This window comes from Myotis lucifugus, unplaced genomic scaffold, assembly GCF_000147115.1.
Source record: "Myotis lucifugus unplaced genomic scaffold, Myoluc2.0 scaffold_215, whole genome shotgun sequence".
Lineage (NCBI taxonomy): Eukaryota > Metazoa > Chordata > Mammalia > Chiroptera > Vespertilionidae > Myotis > Myotis lucifugus.
The window spans coordinates 1,673,383-1,696,453 of NW_005871263.1; the positions used below are offsets into that span (position 1 = coordinate 1,673,383).

The 23,071-nt window shown below is 41.5% G+C and overlaps 1 protein-coding gene across 1 annotated transcript in view; it reads right to left on the reverse strand.

Annotated features, from left to right (window-relative positions):
* SLC9A8 (solute carrier family 9 member A8) overlaps positions 1-22,983 on the reverse strand; it is a 67,046-nt gene extending 44,063 nt beyond the window's left edge. Inside the window, exons 1-4 of the mRNA XM_023761748.1 lie at positions 22,345-22,983; positions 20,328-20,506; positions 13,433-13,513; positions 2,386-2,444 (exon numbers count right to left, since the gene is read on the reverse strand). Of these exons, the coding sequence (XP_023617516.1) occupies positions 2,386-2,444; positions 13,433-13,513; positions 20,328-20,506; positions 22,345-22,805 (780 nt within the window). The 5' untranslated portion in view covers positions 22,806-22,983. The remainder of the gene's footprint in view (positions 1-2,385; positions 2,445-13,432; positions 13,514-20,327; positions 20,507-22,344) is intronic.
* Positions 22,984-23,071: the final 88 nt, after the last annotated feature.

Sequence of the window (23,071 nt, forward strand, 5' to 3'; positions counted from 1 at the left end):
AAAAATGTATATAAATAAAAAAGCAATTGATTTAGAGAAATATATTGAACATACGACAACACAGGTAGAAGGCAGACCCAGTGAGACAGCCTGAAAATAGAACTTCTTGGAGAAAAAACAACCACAAGCTCCTTGCTTTTCTTCTCTCCCATTGCTCCCTGCAGCACCCAGGTTCCAAACAGGTGTCCTGCTTCCCGCTTCGGCGTTACACAAACACTGGTCTTCCAGGAAGCCTGCCCCTATCGCCCCCGCTAGAAACCTTGCCCTTTTCTGAGGTCAAGCATTGGTTGCCTGGATGGCTCTGCAGGCACTTAATTAATCACCCAACTCTGGCTCACTTGTCTGTACTCTTAAATGTATTACTATTATTTTAACTTGAAACATCTGTAAAAATAAATTCACTAACACTGAAGCATGTAAAACTAAAAGTGTGAGATAACCTGCCCTCCTCTCCTCTCACCACTCAGAGCAGGGTCACAACTCAAAGGTTTCCAGGGGCCACATGGTGCTACCAGGGGAGCAGCTGCCCCTCGGTGCCTTGTATTTCTGCTGGGCAGAATGCAGGCTGCTGTTAAGAGAGCTTCTTTTTCTTTTTTAATGTATTTTATTGATTTTTTACAGAGAGGAAGGGAGAGGGATAGAGTTAGAAGCATCGATGAGAGAGAAACATCATGAGAGAGAAACATCGATCAGCTGCTTCCTGCACACCCCCCACTGGGGATGTGCCCGCAACCAAGGTACATGCCCTTGACCAGAATCGAACCTGGGACCCTTCAGCCCGCAGGCCAACGCTCTATCCACTGAGCCAAACCGGTTAGGGCAAGAGAGCTGCTTTTTCAAGAGAAGCTAGGAGTTCAGATTTTTATGTGAAAATTCCAGAATTTTATATGGATTAATAATGTTTAAAAATAAAACAACTTTAAATTGTTTTTAAATCAATTTAAATTTTGATCAACTGCTTTTAAATCAAGTGAAACAAAATGTGTTAGGTACAGATCAGGCTCTGACAAGCCTAGGAGGAGAGAAAGGGTTCCAGTCTGTACCCCACGGCCTAGGAGGAGCCCCAGCGAGGATGGTTAAATGTAACAAGTTGCAGGAGGCAGAGATACCATTCACAATGTGCTCCAGTGGGGCCTGCCCAGCCTCAGCTCAGCTGAGGGGGGTTCTGTACTATTAGAAGCTGAATATACACTTGAGAATTCATGTAAACATATAATATTTCCTGAATATTATGTAAAACAATTTCAAATTGTGCTTCAAACAATGGTCATATGGCTTGTTTTACAAAGTGTATACTCTACAGCAGCGGTCACCAACTGGTGGTCCGCGGAACACTGGTGGTCAGTGAGGTCCGAAAGGTTGGCGACCACTGCTCTACAGCTTAGCAGGCAGATTAACCCCAGGGGAGCTCAAATGTGATAAAGTTTAACCATCCAATTCTTTAATATTTTGAAATGGACCTTATTTCCATTCACAATTCCATTTTGTAACACACTTGTTAATCTCTCTACTCAATATGAATGCTCAAGTTTAAGTTTAAATTCAAGTTTCAATTAGTCTTTATGCCACAAGATGATGCTCACTCTCTAATGACCACTGTGTAAACACAAAGGCATGGACATCCACAAACTCAGGCCAGCATGGTGCCATGGAGAAAACATAGAATATACGGGGCTAGAGGGTGTGGACACATGACTCAACTCAGCCACTTCATAGTTCTGTGACGTTGGACATGTCCCGACTTCTCTGGGCATTACTTTCCTCATCTGTAAAAATGGGGTGATGATAATACTCAATCTACCTCCCATGGATATCATGGGGACAGCATGAGCTATAGTTTGTAAAGCATACTGTAAGCTCTACAGTGCTGGACAAGTATGTTTTATTATTCTCAGCTGTGAGTATAGAATTGGAAGCTATCAACATTGTTTAATATTTAACAATAATTAGAGCCCTGTCTAGTGTGGTTCAGTTGGTTGGAGTGTTATCCTGTACACCAAAAGGTGGCGGGTTCGATTCCCAATCAGAGCACATACCCAGATTTTGGGTTCGATCCCTGGTCGGGGCATGTGAGGGAGGCAACCAATTGGTGTTTTTCTCTCTCTAAGGTTAAATAAATAAAATAAATAATGCTAATTAGAGCCTTCCCTTAAGATTATAAAAATGTGCATAAATAACATAACATTTAGTACTCCATGTTAACTTGAAACAGATATATATTTTAAAAGCTAAGTTGTGAAGGTATCAACCCTAATCTAATAGAATGTTAAAAAAAATTAATGTGATAATATAAACTTCATTGATAAGAGAGCCACCATAACTATCAGTGTTGCTAAAATTAAGAACAACCAAAAAAACCCATAATTATGTTAAAAATGAACCTACCTTCCAATTTGCCAGTTTTTTAAACTCTATAATTTTTATAACTGCTCCCATGAGAATACCTAGAAGAGAAAATGTAAGTTTAATATAAATTTAAGGTATGAGAAAGATTACTCAGGTTTATTATTCTAGAGAAAGTGAGTATTATTATGTCTCTAAATGGCTTTTATGAATTGCTACAAGTTTCATGTCTGAAAACATAAGAATGGAAATTAGTGTGAAGTTTTAGGAGTTGCATGAGTCTCTCAGGCAAACATACTATCATGAAGTCCACAGAAATCTCGGGGGAGAAACAGCTTACAAAATAGGACCCAGGAACAGTCTGCCTGACACAGAAGATTTAACACCTTTCATCTTTCTACATCCACCATTTTCAATGTGAAATGGGAGAAATCTTACAAGCTAAGTTTGCCCCTTATTCCTACCATTTTCAAAAATGAACCCAAGATCACTTTCTCAGACTCAGATGGCAGCTCAATGTAGAGTATTTAGTCAGAGATAAAACCAAATGTTGAAAATTATCTGAAATTTCTGGAACAAAACAGACCATTTAAGTTCAGGCATGTTTCCATAAAGCTGACAGTTTCATTACTCTCTCATAAAATAATTCTCAAACAAACATCATGGGTACAATTTATGACTGCTGTGTTATTCACTAGGTAAATACTTCTTAACCCTGTTGGCTCATCAGAATCACCATGGGAGCTTTTTATAAAATCGAGACACCAGAGCAGAACTCCAGACCCACTGAATCACCATCTCTGGTAGGGGGTGACACAAGGCAAGTCTGAAGACCACTGTCATAGACACTGAACGACAGACTCCCCTTTCCCTACAGAGGAAGGAGCTTTCCCCCATCAAATACAGAAAGCTGAAGAAACAGACCTTCTGGGAGGGGTGAGGAGACAAAACTAGGACACAGAAGTTTATTGGGAAAAGGAGCTGTACTAACACAAATTGTCATGGAGAAGGAGGGACTTGAGGTGAAGAGAGATGAGCAATTTAAACTTTATAAACCTCTATACTATTTGAATTGTTATGTATTATTAAAAGAGTAATAAAGTTACTTTGAAAGAGAGACCAAGACAAAAGAAATCTGAGCTATAAAGGGAGGCGATGACCATATTTGCAGTACAGGAGCTGCATTCATTTGTCAGGTGGCAGGAAGCACTGATTCTAAGCCCTCTCCAGCTAGAGTTCCCCAGTTGCTTCTTTTTCCTTATCTCTTCAAGTTGTATATACATTTTAAGGAGTTTTATACAAATTTTTGTCAAGTAACTAGTTCATTAATACTCTTAAAATGTTATAAAAAAACCAAAAGTCCCTTTTGATGAAATCCCACTCTCATCTTAACTCTCTCTTTTCCTGCCCCAAGGTAACCAACCATCTTGACAGGTTTGAGGAATATTCTATCAGACACTTCTCTATCCCCTTACATATTTATATTTAAACATATAGTCCTGGTGTGGTGTGTGTGTGTGTGTGTGTGTGTGTGTGTATACACAAGGCACAGCTATGTTTATTTATATAAAATTTATGGTGCTGCAATGTATCTTTCTACTATTTGCTATTTTGCTCAGTGTAAGTCTTGATCTATATGTAAAAATAGGCCAGGGATTATTACATGCAAATCTGCCTCATTCCTTTTAACAGTTCTACAGCACAGCATAAAAATGCCACAGGTTGAATAGATATTTCTGCAAAGGAGATATACAAATGGCCAACAAGTACATGAAAAGATGCTTAACAACATTAGTCATCAGGGAAATGCAAATCAAAACCATAATGAGATACCTCTTCATACCCACTAGGATGGTTATAATTTTCAAAAACACAGAAAACAAGTGTTGGCAGGGCTACAGAGAAACCGGAACCCTCATACATTGATGGTGGGAATGTAAAATGGTGCAATTGCTGTGGGAAACCAGTTTGGCAGTTCCTCGAAAAATTAAACTGAGTTACCACAGGATTCAGGAATTCCACCAAGACAACTGAAAGTGTACTTTCCTACAGAAACTTGTATATGGATGTTCATTGACAGCATTATTCAAAATAGCCCAAAGGTGGATACAACCCAAATGTCTATCAAGTGATTAATGGATAAAAAATGTGGTATATCCATACAATGTAATATTATCTGGCAATAAAAAGGAATGAAGCACTAATTCATGGTGCAATGTGGATGAATCTTGAAAACATGGTAAGTGCAAGAAGCCAGACATAAAAGGTGTATTTTATGATGCATTTAAATGAAATATCCAGAATAGGCAAATCTATAGAGTCAGAAATGATTGCCTAGGATTGAGGAGTAGGGCTTTGGGGGCAATAGCTAAAGGGCATGAGGTTTCTTTTTGGGATGATGAAAATGTTCTAAAGTCAATTTTTAGAATGGTTGCACAATCCTGTGCCTATAGTAAACACTGAATTGTACAGTTAAATGGGTAACTTGTATGGTATGTGAATTATATCTCAATAAAATTGTTATAGAGGAAAGGGGGAAATGGGGAGTGACTGCAAATGGATAAAGGGTTTCTTTTTGAAAGGATGAAACTGTTCTGGACTTAGATGGTAGTGGTGGTTGCACAACCCTGTGAATTTTACACTTGGAAACTGTGAAGTTTATGGTATGCGAATTACATTTTAATTTTTTTAAAGTCATATTTTAAAAACTAGTCCCCCAATTATGGCTGTCTCCAACGGTTTGCTATTAACAGTGATGCTGCATGAACGTATCTGTGCATGCCTCTTGTGTAAGAGTGTTGCCCTAAGGCGGATCCAGAGACAATGAATGGCATGAGCTTTTTTATATATGAAAATGTTGCCAAATTGTCCTCCAAAGTGGCAGTATGGCTTTCCACCACAGCAATCCCCACATCCTCACCAACCCTGGAAAATAATCAGACTTTAAACATTTCTGCCAATATGGTGGGCAAGACACTGTACTTTAAGGTTTCAGTTTGCATTTTCAGTCAACCTGCCTTCAGTAATCATTCCTGAATACCAGGAAAGCTGAACCTCTTTTCATGGTTTCAGATTTCACTTTTAAAGCTAGTGTTTTTCTGCTCTACTAAAACCTCAACTTTCATTTTCCTTTGTAAATGTACACCAAACTTTAATACCATGATTAACACTTGTAATTACATATGAAACAGTAACATTTAAAAATCAAAAATTATTCTATTGCCTAAGCTTGTTTTTATATTCTTACTAGAGGCCCGGCGCTACAGTCCCTAGGCTTGGCCTGCGATCAGGGCCATCTTCCCTGGCTGCCCGCAGCCGGCCCCGCCCCCCGCTGCCACCCACCCCCCAGTTCCCCGTTTGCCATCGCCATCGGGTGATCAGAGCCTGCTGGCCAGGAGGAGGCCCCGCCCCCGCCCCTGCCGTGGGTTGCCTGTGTGTGGGTGACTGGTGGGGTGGGGGCCTTGGCCTGGTACCACCCGTGTTCCCCATCACCCACCCCCGGTTCCCCATTCGCCATTGGGTGATCAGAGACTGTTGGCCAGGGAAAGGGACCGAGAGGCAGTCAGTGTGCCTCATAGTGACTGGTCGAGTGGTCGTTCTGCCATTAGAGCCAATTTGCATATTACCCTTTTATAATAGGATAGAGGCCTGGTGCACAGGTGGGGGCCGGCCCGCCTGCCCTGATGGGGGCCCTGGATTGGGGGGGTCCCCACTAGGGGGAGGGGCCATGGGTGGTTTGCAGGCCAGCCACACCCCTGATCGGGGTGGGAGTCCCCTGCTGGGGGGCGGGGTCAGAGCGGTTTGCTGGCCAACCCCACCCCTAATCGGGGTATGGGTCACTGCTGGGAAGCGGGGCCAGCTGAGGTGAGGGGCTTCGGGGTTTTGCAGGCCAGCCATGCCCCTGATTGGTGTTGGGGTCCCTGCTGGGGGGCGGGTCCAGCCAGAGCAAGGGGCGGCAGTCGTTCTGGTCTCTGGCTGTCCTGGTCGTTTAGCTGTTTTGGTCGCTGGGCTTTTATTGTATAGATTTATAAGGCACTGGAAATCTTTGTAAAATATGATATTATTATTACTACTAGTACTATTATTATTGTTGCTTGAGTAATCCTTTTGAGAAGTCCTAGGATTGAACTATGGCACAGCATAAATTGGAAAACTATTCCTTTACCTTTTGAGATTGAGGTCCACTGTTAGGAGAAATTAATTTTTACCACACAACTGGCCACCAGGTGGAAATAATACCCTAGAAACAATTTTGTATATTCCTATCAGTAAAAAGAATTTGAGCATGCACTTTCAAGTTACAAATGCGTATTATTATAAAACAGTGCTACTATATTAATATATTTTAAAATATACACAAAAATAGAAATTGTAAAAAAGTGAGATTAAAATGAAATAGAAACATAAATCCTACTATTTTCTTTTGCCCCCCAAAGAATCTTCATGCACACACTTCATTATGGACACTAATGGATTAAATCAAAACACTGGGAACAATTAATAATGACTTGTTGAGACTATTCTCCCAGGGTTTGTCATTTAAACTTATTTCTAATCCTCAAGAGAATGTTGCAGGTAGGAAGGCTCAAAGAGTTTAAGAAGTTTGTCTGACAGCTCAGGGCCAGACTAACTACTGGCTCCTGGGTACATTCTACCACCTCATGATACTGGTCTATCATGACCACCGTAAAATACCAGTGTTCTTGATAATTAACATTACAGGAAAAATGCTTAAAATGCATTAATTGTAATAATAAGGTTACAAAACAGTACATTGAACATGATCCTAATTCCCTTAAAGAATATATATGCACACACATATTTATTTGCACTGTGTTAAAAATAAACACACACACAGTGCAGATAATTTTGAAAATCCAGTCCTTGATTCTACTACTTATACTAAAGTAGATGCTACTCCAAAGATACTCTAAAAGACAGAAGACCTGCCAGTAGGATGGGAATCAGTACCTCAGGGCTGTCTGTCTATCTATTTTCTGGGGGAAAGACTGTTTAAATGTTTTGTTTTTAAAGTAGCTTACTTCTTCAAAGGAATGGTATCCCTTACTAATGTGAAGAGAACATTGATATGGTGAAAGAGGAAATTTATAGAAATCAGCACCAACATAGCCAGTTTCAGAATGCAACTCTTTACTTTTAAAATGTAGACTACCTCACCTGGCCGGCGTGGCTCAGTAGTTGTGCATCGACCTATGAACCAGGAGCTCATGGTTTGATTCCTGGTCAGGGCACATGCCCAGCTTGAGGGCACGATCCCCTGTGTGGGGCGTGAAGGAAGTAGCCAATCAATGATTCTCTCTCATCACTGATGTTTCTATCTCCCCTTCTCCTTCCTTCTCGGAAATAATAATAATAAAAAAAGGTAGACTACCTCACTATTCTGGCATATCTGAAGATTTAAATATAAAATACAGCTTAAAGATGATAAAATGCTGAGACAAGAGAAGATGACCATAAAACTAGGGAAGTCAAAGCAAGGCTCTAGGCAAAAGCAGGAAGCTATCACACACGAGCACACATTTAGCTAATGGCAGCAAAACAGCAACACGAACTTCCAAGAATAAATTATCACCTCCGATCTGTGTTTCCAGAAACATGGAGGCGAAAAGTCTGTGCTAGCACTCTTCCGTAGAATGTGACAGCCTGGAGAATCCTCTGTCGAACGCAATCATTTTGTCAATCTGACAACCAGTTTTGGCCTCTAAGATAGCTACTCTAACACCAACACATGAATGTCTGTTTCTTCTCTAATAAATCAAACACCTAAGACTCAGAGAGAGTTACCTGTGGGACATCTTAAGTTGCATCAACATTAGATTCTGAGTCTAAAAAGTAATGAAAGCTATTACAGTTAGGAGCCTCCCTTTAAGTTTCATTTAAAAACATTTTTAATAACTTAAGTACAACTGGAATATAATTACTGTATTTGCTTTTTTCCAGAATTACTTTTAGTCAATAATTCAGGGACTGAATGATTTTTTCCTCATCTTCCACTCAAAACCCTCATCAACAAAAAGAGCACTTCTCTTAAAAAAAATCCTCTTAAAAAAACAAGAAGGAATTGTCTAGTCAGTGTTGCTCAGTGGTTGAGTGTCAACCTATGAACCAGGAGGTAAAGGCTCAATTCCCAGTTGGGGCACATGCCCAGGTTGATCCCCAGTGTGGGGCGTGCAAGAGGCAGCCAATCAATGATTCTCTCGTTGATGTTTCTATCTCCCCCTCCCATCCTCTCTCTGAAATCAATAAAAATATATTTTAAAAAAATAAGAAGGAATTACTATAATTAAAAACACAGATATAGTTAAGAAGGTTATGACAGGAGGCACTTTTGTGCATTCTATTCACTAAATGATCCAATCAAATCCAGTTGTAAGTTAAAACCAGGTTTTCTATCTATTAGCTGTATTCAGGCTAAACCTTGGCATTGGAAAGTCAAATTTCCAGGACTTATATAACCCCATTCTGGCCTTTCCGTGCTCTAAAATAAAGTATGATTGTGAAAAAAAAATCTACACCTGTTTTTTTGCTACATATGACAGAGGATAGTGGACAATACAATTATTTATTTTTCTTTCCTTATAAATTTTAGCCCTAAATCTATAAACAGTGAATCAGCACTATATGGCCAATGAAAATAAATATATGAGCTTAAGTAATACATGGAAAGAATAGTAAAAAGAACACCAAAAATGATATAAACTTAAACCAAATAAAGTCATCTAATTGATATATATGTCTATAAATGGTTTGGAAGAGAATGAAGCATGATAAAAACAGGTAAAATTGTCAATGAAAAGGATTTCTGTATAACTGTTTAACCATGCCAAAAATTTATTTTTTTAAAAAGAGGCCCAAATTACAGAATTTCATGAAGTATATAAAGTATCTGAAAGCTTTGAACAAGGGCCAGTAAGGAAGTATCTTTAGAACATCATGTTGATATTTTTTATAAAGAATAAAAAAAGTCTCAAGATTCATTTAAAAATACAATAAAATATAAGGGAGAAATGTGTCTTTACAGTATAGTTAAGTCCTTTTCTATAACAACACTTTCTGAGGAACACTGAAGGCTTAGCCATCACACAAAAGGCCAATACTGTCTCTAAGTGACTGTGGACTTCTGTACTTCTGGCTGGAAGAGGTAGCCGGGAAATTCATCCTGAAAGAATGAAGACCCCATTTTCTCTGGCAGCTTCACCTCAGGTTTTTTTTTTTTTTTGGCACAAAAGTTGGAAATTCTTGACATGGTGAATATCTCAATATTTTGTTACATTTTGCTCCAGTACTACAAAAGTTCTCCTTCAATTTACACAGCTTTATGAAATGCAGAACTATTTTGATAGTTTTGTCAGCTTTTCTAAATTCTAACCAAATGTCCCTTAATAGAATAAAAACTACTTTCTGAACCCAGCATGCTCCCTGGTAGTTCTCTTAGTGTTCCAATCACCTAAGTTAGCAAATAATTATTGAAAATAATTATTTTCCATTATCCCTCCCAAGACCTGCCTGTAGAGTCTACAGTTATTTCTGCAATATCAGTAAACATATGAATCTTGTGGATGGAGAGCCTTGGCTGATCCCCAACACCATTTCCCCCCCACCCCTTCGCCATGCCCAGTTCTGGGGTGGCCATGTGGTCAGAAGTCATCTACAACTTCTGGTGGAACCAGGGAGAAGAGGAGGCCACCTTGCCCACTCTGCTTGCTACTATAAATATGATTGTTTATTTGTTTGTTTAATGATTTTAGAGAGAGGAAGGGAGAGGGAGAGAAACATCAGTGATGATAGAGAATCATTGATTGGCTGCCTCCTGCACTCCCCACACTGGATATCGAGTCCACAACCCGGGCATGTGCCCTGATCGGGAATTGAACCGTGACCTCCTAGTTCAGGGTCGATGCTCAACCACTGAGCCACACTGGACAGGCTCTGTTTGCTACTGTAAGGACAGTAAGCCTGAAGCTATGAAGACTTACCACATGGAGAGAGCCTGCCCAAGAGGGAAGCCAAAACAAAGGGAAGCACTGTTGAAAAATGGAGAAAAACTGAGTCCAGGAGACTTGACCCAGCTAAATAAGAAGCTAGCACCACCTGTGTGTTGTTTGTGTTTTTTTGTTGTTGTTCTATGAACCAATGGGTGTATAACTCAACCCCACCAATTTATTTCCTTTGAGTCAGTCTGAATTGATTTTGCCCTTTGAATAGAGAGTCCTATCCCATATCAATTAAGATGTTTTTAGCTGCAAGTAAAAATGGTTTAAATAGATGTTTGTCATCCTATATAATAAAACCCTAATATGCAAATTGACTGAACAGCGGAATGACTGGGGGAACTACTGGTCACTATGATGTGCACTGACCACCAGGGGGCAGATGCTCAACATAGGAGCTGCCCCCTGGTGGTCAGTGTGCACCCACAGGGGGAGTGCTGCTCAGCCAGAAGCCGGGTTCACGGCTGGTGAGCGCAGCGGCGGTGGCGGGAGCCTCTCCCACCTCCGCTGCAGGCAAGCAGTAAGGAGCGAGGGGTCCCAGACTGCAAGAGCCCCGGACTGCGAGAGGGATGTCTGACTGCTGGCTTAGGCCCGATCCCAGGAAGACATCCCCTGAGGAGTCCCGGACTGCAAGAGGGTGCAGACCAGGCTAAAGGACCCTCACCCCCTAGTGCACAAATTTCGTGCACTGGGCCTCTACTCTCATATAAAAGGCAGCTCTGAGATAGGTAGCTATCAATTCAACAAACAAAAATGCAGTCAATGCCCTAGCCAGTTTGGCTCAGTGGATACAGCGTCAGCCTGTGGACTGAAGGGTCCCAGGTTTGATTCCGGCCAAGGGCAGAAACCTGGGTTGTGGGCTTAATCCCCAGTGTGGGGTGTGCAGGAGTCAGCCAATCAATGATTCTCTCTCATCATTGATGTTTCTATCTCTTTCTCCCTCTCCCTTCCTCTCTGAAATCAATAAAAATATATTAAAAAATTAAAAGAATCTAGGCTTCTCATCAGTCCCTCTGGCAATCCTTAGCATTCTACCTTTTGTCTTTGAGCCACAGTGGCAGAAAGATGGCTGCCAGAGCTCCAGGCATCACATCCTCATACAATAGCATCAGAGAAAGGGAAAATTACTCTTTTTATCAGAGAGAAGACGATTTTTCCTAGAGCCACCACTGAGCACCCACTCCCTTGGTCTCACTGGCCAGAACTGGATTTTACACTGCCTTGCTACCTCTATCCCTCTTTGGCAAAGGAGAGTAAAATTATTGTGACAGCAAAGACCAATCTTGATTTGGAGGGGCCCATCTTCTGTGAGCACATTGTGGCAAGACACTTGATCAAAATAAGGGCTCTATTTTCAAGGAAGAAGGGAGGAAATGGCTCTTGGGTAGGCAACCAATAATGTATGCTGTAAGTCCTAATACAAGCACATGCAAGAGAGTGAAAAATTTGACATTCCAAACCAAATGATAATACCATCATTTTAATTTCCATGTGCACACACCTAAATATGCACCAACTATATTTATTATTTTTAAGAAACTATGAAAACGACTGCAAAACTATAAATTCCTTGTAATGGCTTTTTAAAGTCTTTACTGAAATGCCCCAGAATAATAGGTATTAGCTATGTAGGTTATTTTCAACATGCCTAAAATAGAAAAAGGAATGTTAATGAATGATCCTCCCATTCTTAGAGCTCTAAGGCTATCTTGTTAGCTAAGGCTATTAGAATCTGCCATGGGGTACAGCTGAAGAGCCCACTAAATAGAAAACAGAAACTCTTTTGAGCAAAACTGGTTTTCAACTCTACTAAAGATCAATGCTATACAGTGGTGCCTCTTCCTTAAAATTTGGCATCACTGGGGGTCATGAAGCTTAGATGAGATGGCAATGCGAACACTCCTAGGCCAGAACTGGCACATAGTAGTACTGTGAAGTCCAGGGAAAATAGAAGAGGGCTGAACACGGGCAGCAGGAGCACAGGTGGTGACGGGGAAGGAGAATGAACAGAGTCTGAGAGTTCATTTCCAAAGTTAACCTAAACCACAACTATATCGTGAAATAATTACTAAATACACTAAACAAAATGTACAAGGCAAAGAAAATTAACTTAAAGCATCAGCAGTGATAAGAAAAAACTAAATATCATCAGTAGGCCTGTAAGTAACTACAATATTATAATCTGGTAAGAGCTTTAGCTGAACTTAGTAAAATCTTATTTACTATGTCTTTTTTTTTTTAAAGGTTTGGATGATTTTTTACAGAGAGGAAGGGAGAGGGATAGAGAGTTAGAAACATCGATCAGCTGCCTCCTGCACACCCCCTACGGGGGATGTGCCTGCAACCAAGGTACATGCCCTTGACAGGAATTGAACCTGGGACCTTTCAGTCCGCAGGCCGATGCTCTATCCACTAAGCCAAACCGGTTATGGCTTATTTACTATGTCTTAAGCATCCCCACCAACATTTTCCTCTTGATCTTAGTACTCACTGAAAATAAGGTCTCTGCTTCTTCCTCCACTAACCACTTCAATGAACGTACAAATGAGGTCACACCTGTTATTCCCTTTAAATAGAGGCTAATTATCTTACGAGTTAAATGCCACAGGAAACAAAAGAGAGAAATTCGAGGTAGAATGGAATGCTCTCTGAAGACTTTAGATCTGACTCTGACATTAAAGTGAGCCATTTCCTTTTCCTAAACTGTAAAGTGAGAGCCCCATTTGCTGTAAAATTCAGTGACGCTATGAATTAAAGTGCCAATTATTTGTCTTAGTTCAGCAGAATGTCAGCATAGCCTAGTAGCAGAGGTCAAAGTGCCCCAATGTATTCTAGAAGGAGAAAAGGCCTTGGAGCTGTACTGAGGGGTTTCTATGTGACCTTCATGAGGTCATCACCCCTCTCTGAGCCACAATGTCCTTACCTGTAAAATGGGATCATAACACCCTCATGGCAGGTGGTATGAGGATTAAATGAGATCAGGAATGTACATCTTTTGTGGTTCCTGGCAGTAGGAGGCACTAAAAAAATCATAGTTATTGCTACTGCTTTTATTAGACTCACCAATAAGCACTTACCTAAAGAAACAACAGCAACACTCTCTGGCAAGAAATGTAATCTGTATCGAATCAGTAAATGCACCAATATGATGCAGATAGCTGTAGGAAAAATAAGACATTGTTAAAACAGCACATTTTAAAATGATAAACACCAACTTCAAGGCAATAATTACTTCTGGAGGGCTGCCAGGGAAATGGACAACTGTCAGTGACACTGTAAACTTCAGTGGCATTTGCAATCTCTTATTTCTTTAACTGGAAACTCACAGTGTTATAACTGTAGACTCACAGTGTTTAAAACATTTTCTCTATACTTCTTTACATCTAAGAGCATCAGACATCTAATATTTTTCTAAGCAATTAAAATTATTCAAACTTCCCAGATTCTAAGAAATGGTCTTCAACTTTATTGAAGTAGTCATCAACTGGAAAACTCCAAATAGTGAAGACCAAGTCAATGAAATCAATCACTTTCATGTAACTATAATATGCTGACATGAAGTATTTTACCACCTGGTGATTGGTTCTCTCTTAACACAGAGGAAAGTGAGGGTGTTTTATAAACAGAACAAAGTAAATGCTTTGGTTTGGTGATAAGATCGTCAGAAACCTAAAGATGGGGTACTTGCTCTCCAGCTGGGTACTGGGGCTCCCACTGGTTGAGGGCTCCCCATTTGCCAGGCACTGTTCTGACCCCCAACACCCCTCTTAACTATTATTACCATTCTCTCCTTTGATTCTAGATGAGAAAACTGGGGCTCAGAGGTCACTTCACTGGGAGGTGCTGCAGGGTGGAGCCAGATTCCAAACTTGTGCCCTTAACCTCGGGCACCCCCCCACCCCCCCTCTCCTGGGTGCCTTCATGCCTCAGTCACGAAAATACAAATGATGCCTGACTTTCCTCACAGAGGTGTTGTCATAAAAGAAAAGAATATAAAACTATTTAAAAGGAGTAAGTATTTCTGGATTTCCCCCTCCCCCCCACCACTAAAGTATACTTTTACATAAATAATTCCTAAATGTAATTTCATGGTCCAAGTGTTAATGTGCATGTCTCTTTTTGTTAGGCATCTAGGTGGTATACTACCTCCTCAATCGAAATATCATCTTAATAATACTAAAAATAATTTATTATTTTTTTTTTGTAAAAAGGAGTCTTTAAACAATCTGCATGGCTGTTAACTGGCCACCCTCAGAGCCACATTGACAGATTAGATATCTTTAGTTCCACCAAAAAGCACCAGGTGGTCAGAGAAAGGAAATAGTTATAAATATACAAATTTTGTCCTTTCATTCTGTGCTCTAAACCAGCGGTCGCCAACTGGTGGTCTGAAAGGTTGGCAACCACTGCTCTACACTATCAATCTGTGGTGTTATTATAAATATTTAACCTATTTAGAAAAATCCTACATTAAATACTAAGAGCAAGAAAAAAGTTCCAGTGCATAATCATAACATGTGACCAAAGCATGCCTATTGTCTAAAAAGACAGGCGTGTGAGCACATAAGTAGATAGATAATAAATTAGGGAGCTAAATCAGTTTCTGATCCTTTTTTGCACCAAGCTGGATGAAAAAATTAATTTAAAACATGTATTCTCCTAAATCAAACCATCTGCATCTTTCAGAACAAAGATGGAAACTATTAACAGAAAGGGCTAAATATAGGGCTCAAGGAAGGTCATCAGCCATTAAAGAGAATGAGGTCTGAAAAAACAACCCACAGGATGGGAGAAAATATTTATAAATCAGATATCTGATAAGGGTCTAGTATCCAGAATATATAAAGAGCTCTTACAACAAAATGAAAACAACACAATTTAAAAATGAACAAAGGACCCGAATAGACATTTCTCCCAAGATATATGAACGACCAATAAACACATGAAAAGATGCTTAACATCATTAGTCATTAGCAAAATGCGAATCAAAGCCACAGTGAGATACTTCACACCCACTCAGATGGCTATAATTAAAAACACAAACAAACTGGAAAATAACAAGTGTTATTTAGGATGTAAGGAAAATGGAACCCTTGGGTCTGGCTAGTAGGAATGTAAAACAGTGCAGCCAGCTAGCCTCTGTGGAAAAGTCTGGCAGTTCCTGAGAAAGTTACATAGAGAATAACCATTTAACCTAGCAATTCCACTCCTAAGTATATATCCAAGAGAAACAAAAACTTATGTCCATACAAAAACGTGTACACAAATGTTCATAGCAGAACTATTTAAAACAATCAACAGGAGGAAACAACACAAATGCCCATCAACTGAGGAATGGATAAACATAATGTGGTATATCCTCACAATGGACTACTACTCAGCCATACAAAGGAATACAATTCTAACACTTGCTATAACATGGGTGGACCTTGAAGACATGACGCTAAATGAAAGAAGACAAACATAAAAGATCATATATTATATGATTCTATTTGTATAAAATATTTTGAGTATGCAAATTCTTAGAGACTGAAAGCAGAATTTTATGTTTACCAGAGACTGGGGAGAGGGGTAAATGGGAAGTGAATGCTTTTAATGGGTATCGGGTTTCCTTTTGGGATGATAAAAAAGAACCAAATGGTGGTAATGTAGTAAATGCCACTGAATTGTACATTTTAAAGTGGTAAATTTTATGTTATGTTTATTTTTAGCACATATATATCCTCTAAAAGGAAAAAAGAGGATGAGGTATATAAAAAACACTAACTTGGAAAGACCTCCAAGACATTCTGTGAGATGAAAAAGCAAGCTATAGGACCCCATTTATATTAAAATAAACAAACTCCAAGCTATATGTGCCTGTATGTGAATAAGTGCTTATGAATGTAGAAAAGTATATACACAATACAAGTACATGTTTCCAAATTCACTTGGGGGGCTAAAAAAGCAAAAAGGGACAAAAACTTCTATGTGGCATGGAGAGTATGCATACCACAAGTTAAAATGCTTCCAACTTTTCATGCTTGAAGCAGTAATTATGTAAGCTATATTAAAACACAGACGTGCCAATTTTAATAACGCTAATAAACTTAATGGCTCATAAAATGGATGTGTCAAATGATGCTAATTGCTAACTCTAGTGCAAATCAAGAACAGTGACTCACCATTGTTTCTGCAGAGTCAAAGTTCAGCAAGGGTTAAGTATATATATAAGTCAACTGATTCCAAGCTTCTAAAAGTCGAAGAGTTTTGGCATCCCTTCTCAACAAAGAGGAAAACAATGTAATCCTTTCCCACCCTTTTGGGACACAAATGTTATAATTTCATTTGAATGACTAACATAGTAAACAAAGTGGCAAATGTGTTCCAGATTAGTAGTTCCTGAAGAATGAACTATGGACTGATGATTTCCCTCAACTCACCAGAGTTCATGTAGTGAGTTAGCAAGTTACCTATTAACAGTATTTTTTTTTGTACTTGATCAGACATATCTAATCAGGAATATACAATAATTATGTTATCTTGATAATATACAAGAGCAGAGGAAAAATGTCTTCAAAATTACTTTAAAAAGCATTCCTTTCTGCTAAAGAAATGTTGACCTGCACATAAAAAGTGGAGAATCCAACTCATAAATTGCCAAGAATCTGATTAGGTGAAAATGGAACCTGCGTGACATTAGTGGGACTCTAGAGTCCAGGTTTATGAACTGTTTGAAGAGAAGACAATCCAAGATAAATATACAGCACTTTAAATACAGTTCAGTCCTTTCTGGCCCCAAACATGCATTAACACTGGGCGGAATTTTGCGTGGATGAAAAAGCACATTAAAAAACCTGTTTTGTAGTCTTTGGCACAAAATAATCTTAAATGCTACACATCCTAAAAATTACTTTGAAAATCTTACTTATGCTTTTCACCCTCCTGTGAAAAAAGTGATTACAAAATGAAAGCTTTTTTCCCCCCAAGCAATCCTTTTATATTCTCAAGCTGACAACAATGTAAGTAGATTAATAATACTTCAGGATTTAAAGAACTAAAGATTTCTTGATCAAGAGAAGAACTGCCATTCTTCTTTGTATTCAGCTACTATATTAAAAGGAAAAGAAAACAAGAGTCCTTGATTGTTGAAGTAATCCCCTAGAAACAGAATTTAATTACATTTACAGGGTAAAAAATTACCTAGGATAGTAAATCTATATGAGACATTGTACACTTGAGCATTGTTGGTGGGAATGTAAAATGGTGCAGCCTCTGTGGAAAAGTTTGGCAGTTCCTGAGAAAGTTACACAGAGTAACCATTCACCCAGCAATTCCACTCCTAGGTTTATACTGTTTATCCAAGAGAAAGAAAAATATATGTACACAAAAATGTGTACACAGCCCTAGCCGGTTTGGTTCAGTGGATACAGCATCAGCCTGTGGACTGAAGGGTCCCGGGTTTGATTTCGGTCAAGGGCACATGTCCAGGTTGCAGGTTCGATCCCCAGTAGGGGGTGTGTAGGAGGCAGCCAATCAATGAGTCTCTCTCATCATTGATGTTTCTCTTTCTCTTTCCCCTTCCCTTCCTCTCTGACGTCAATAAAAATATATTTAACAAAACAAAACAAAAAAACACATGTACACAAATGTTCATAGCAGAACTATTTACAACAGTCAACAGGTGGAAACAACACAAATGCCCATCAACTGATGAATGGGTAAACGTAATGTGATGTCCTTACAATGAAATATTATTCAGCCATACAAAGGAATACAATTCTAACACAAGCTACAACTTGGGTGAACCTTGAAGATATGACACTAAATGAAAGAAGCCAGATATAATAGTTCTTTCTGTGTTTTGTTTTGTTTTGAATTAATGAGAGACAAGGATGAGCCCTAGGACTTTAAATAAAATTACTGTATTATTGCACCAAAAGGCTGATGGTTCAATTCTTGTTTCTCTATCAATGCTTCTCTCTCTCTCCCTCTCTCTTTAAAATCAATAAAACATACACACACACACACACACATACACACACACACATATATTTCCTATATAATAAAAACCTAATATGTAAATCGACTGAATGGTGGAACTACCGGTGGAACGACCAGTCGCTATGATGTGCACCCAGGGGGCAGATACTCAATGCAGGAGCTGCTCCCAGCCAACAGGCCCCAGGCCAATCAAGGCGTGTGCCAGCGGGCCCTCTCCCCCGAAGTCCCCCCCCCCCATTACCCTGCAGAGGGAGGCAGCCAGCGAGCAGGCGGCACCAGGCTGGCCAAGGCGGGTGCCAGCAGGGCCCCCTGATCTCCCCGCCGGTTGCCCCACAGATCGGCCCTGATCACCAGCTAGGCCTAGGGACCCTACCCATGCATGAATTTTGTACACCAGGCCTCTAGTGTATATATATAATTTTAAATCCCTCACCTGAGGATATTTTTTTCCATTGCTTTTCAGAGAGAGTAGCAGGGAGGGATGGAGGAAGGTGGTGGGGGAGAGGGAAAGAGAGAAACTAATGTGAGAGAGATGCACTGACTGGTTGCCTTCCATATGCGCCTCGACTGGGGAGAGGAGCAAACCTGCAACTGAGGTACATGCCCTTGCCTGGGAATCAAACTCGAGACCCTCCTGTGGGCAGCTGACATTCTAACCACTGAGAACACTGGCCAGGGCAATAGAAACATATTTTTTTAAAAAAACAGACTGAAGAGTCCTTGATTGTTCAATTCCAGTCAAGAGCACATACCTTGGTTGTAGGCTCGATCCCCGGCCCCACAGAGGCAGCCAATTGATGTCTCTCTCTCACATCGATGTTTCTATCTCTCCCCCTCCCTTCCATTCTCTCTAAAAAAATCAGTGGAAAAAATATCCTCGGGTGAGAATTAACAACAAGAAAAAATTACTGTATTATTAAAATTGACTTTAAAAGTCTGACTAAAGTATGAAAGAAGTGATACTTTCCCTCAAAAAACACTTAATGGACAGCAGAGAAATACTCTGTACCTTTAAATCCAGTTGCACCTTTCACTTTTCTAAAAAGATCTAATTGGAAATATGACTAACTATCATTAAAGAAGAGTGGAAAATGTAAACATGCCAGCTTCACTTTTCAAATGAGAGTTTGGACTTGGGTCAAGTTCTAAGCTATTTCTTCTGTAGTCAGCTAATCCAAAGTGGTTGTGCAGTTTCAACTGGATATTTTTATGTTTGTCTAACACAGTTGTCTATTCTCTATAGTCTGGAAGGCACTGAAGTTAATGCCTTTTATCTAAACTTCTTGAATGATGTCTTGTAATCTGGCTATTAGTCTCTAGTTCCCAGATCTTAGGTGTGTCAATTGCTTAACCTCTCTGGGCCTAAATTTCCTCACCCGTTAAAGGAGGAGGTTGAACAAAATGAGATTTTAAGTTTGACACAGTGACTCTGTTGAAAGAAAAATATTACACAAGTAAATAACAGCACAGGTGTTATACAGATATGGCGAAAGTCATGACCATGGTTAATGAAATGACAGAGATTAAGGATAACAGTGTGCTAGGACAAGGGCACCTGATCTTTTCCTCAGCAGCAAAACCTTTACATAAAATTTTACACAGAAGCTTAATAGAGATGAGACAAAATGCTGCTCTGGTCAAAGTCAGATGCCCTTCCATTTGACTACCTCTACTTCCTGCTACCATACACACACAGACTTTCATGAGCAGAGTTTGAAATCCACTCAACTAGACGTTCAAGGTTGTTCCTAGGTCAAAAATCTTTAATTCTCTCTTCCAAAGGACGTCTAAGGTATTTCAAAAAGGGCTCTTCAGAATTGTTAAGCTCTAAGTTTTTATGAAGAAAAAGAAGTACCCTGCTATAATGTTATGCACTATCATAGTCCCTCAGTCTGAAGTGAAATCCAAATGGAGGATTTGGTTTAAAGGGGGTTAACCACACAACACGCACACACACGCAAGATGGTAGATGATGGTGACTGCATTCACCTAGGACAAGGAGGGTGAAGAAGATAGTCATGCCACTGGACTGTTCCTCCTGCTGAGCCTGCTCCCCTGTCTGCACAGGGAGGATGGGCTTGGCAGGGGTCGGGAGCACCAGTTTTGTAGTGACAACCAGGCTGGTGTGGAGGGTGACATTGAAACCTTCGTGAGTTGTGTTGGGGAACCTGTTGAAGGACACAAAAAGCAGAATTAGGTCAAGGAAAAAGGGCTCCAAAGTATCCACACACAAAGCCAGAGAAAACTTGGCACAGAGGAGTCTTAAGTCTTGCAACCAACAGGCAGGCCTTAAGAGAGAAACTGATTACAAAATTTCCTGCCTGCCGCCACAGGATGGTAGCAGTGCCCTCGGGTGCTTCTGAACGCAGCTATTTAGAGGACAGGAACAAGGGGCGTTCGGGGCCTGCGTAGAAACCACATGCCACCTGCTCTTTGGCCATAACGGGGGATGTAATCAGAGGCAAACTGGAATCTCATCATTTCCAAGGTCCAACATCATTTACTTGGCGCCTTTATTTCTCGTTTACATTCTTCTCCCTGGATTATATCCACAAGTTGAAGAAGCCACCTGAATTTGCGCAATTGGTGATCTGGTTGGAATGCCCTACCCTACTTTATAAGATCCTTCTCAGATTTCAAAAGGCTCAGTGTAACCTCCTCTGTAACACCCCGTTCCACACCACTACTTATGTTCCCACAGCTCTCTCCGCACGTGTTGGGATTGTACACTAGTGCACTATGGATACAACAGTCATTGTGATTGTGATTATAACAGCTAATGTGTATTGAGGCTTGCTTCATTCCAGGGGCTAGGTAACCTACAACCTCTCGTTTAATAGGCATAACGTGTCTGAGGTGGATACTCTTACTTTCCCTTTTATACCCCCGAACAACAGAGAGTCGGAGAGGCTGCCTAATTTGGCCAATGCCTCAGTTAGTCAGTGGCAGAACTGAGCTTTGAGGCCAAACATGAAGTCACTGGTCCATGCCACCTCTTTCGCTTTGTGCTGCTGAGGCACAGTTTAGTCTCTGGGACAGAGCAGATGCTTTAACAAATAAGGCGACTAAATGAAATGACCATCAGCCAAGAGACAGATCGGGAAAGTTGACGGGTGAGGGAGCCAAATTTCAAATCCATGGGGTTCCCTGTGAATTTTTACATACGCATTCCACACACAGAGATAGGGCATCCACAACATGCAATACACTGTGCCCAGCAGGCATGGAGATGGGCTGAGTGGTCCCTGCCCAGAGGACAGGAACCCCAGCTGCCCCCATTTCATCTTGCATGGCCAGCCCCCTTGCTCTCTGCACCCCAGGCACCCTGCCTGCCTTTCTGTCCCTCAAAGGCACTGCAACCTGTCTTGCACTCGCTGTACCCTCTCCCATCCCTCCTCCTGGCACGGGCACGGGCACTCCTTCCTGAGTAGACGCCCCCACCCTAACACTATTCCACTCCCTTCAGAGCACTAAAATCGTCTTGTCTGTTTATGGTCTTTTGCTACAAGGAAGTTCCCAGAGGGAGGCTCCTGGCTTGCCTCCTTCACTACTATGTGCCCAGGGCCTGGAATATATAGATGGCCGGCAGTTAATGAATGAATGAAACTCAATGGAGACAGATACAGAAAAAGATCTCTACGGTGGAGGAGGCGCCTGGCTAACTGGGGGGTGGGGGTGGGGGACTTCCTGGAGGAGGCGGAGCGCTCCGTAATCATCACAAGACCGGGAAGCTGGGAAAGGGACGTTTGGGTGGCTGGTGCCGCTAGACGGCTTTCCAGGCCTGCACTGGGCGGCCGATCCCCAGCCTGAGGTTCCGACCTTCAGGAGGCCGTGTTGGGCCCAGGCCCGTCCCTCCCGCCCTCCTCGCAGGGGCCGGCAAGATCGGTCCTGGCCAACCAGCACAAGGAGCTCCTCCTCCTGGGGACGGGGGGCGGCCTGAGGCGCTAGCTGTCACCCGCCGGGGCCCAGCCCTGTCGCCTCCGCCGCCCCGGAAAAGCCCACTCACTCCTCTTCCGCCATCTTCTGCCCCATCCTGCGGAGCCTCCAAGACCACCGAGTTCGGAGCCGCGGGGCTAGCAGGGCCCGCCTTCGCTTCCGGCTTCCGCTGAAGGCGCGGGCGGGCGAAGGGCCGGGGGCGGGGCTTCGGCAGCGCGAGGGCGGCCCTTCTGTCCCTCTGTCTCTATAGCCCGGGGGTGGGAGGTGGCCTATGGGAGGACTGTCCCCGGGGCTTCCAGGACTTCGTGACCTTCTGGCCCCACGTGGTTTCGGCTGTTCCCCACCGCGGGGCGGGGCGTTTTGAGGGAAGCTCCTGTGAGGTCCAAGTGAGTTCCCCGGGCCTCGCTGAAGGTTGGGAAGGAGGGACCCCAGGGGCACACTCCCCCAGTCTGAGCCTCCGTTTTCCTCAGCTGCCAAGAGGACTCGCCACCTGGGCTTGGCGGAACGGTGCTGCATTCTATCTGTAAACATTTGAGTTCTGACTATATGCCTATCATTAAAAATAGATGATGATGATCGAGGGATGAATCATTGGTTAATTTGATCATTGACGCCTATATGTGCCTAGCAGTGGTCTGTGGGGTTGGGGATATAGGAAGGAACAAGGTGAGCTTGGAGGAATAAGAGGGACCCCATCAGGAGGGCTGGACTATATTGTAAGGCTTTTTTTTTTTTTTTTTAAGTATATGTTTATTGATTTCAGAGAGGAAGGGAGAGAGAAAAACGATGATGAGAGA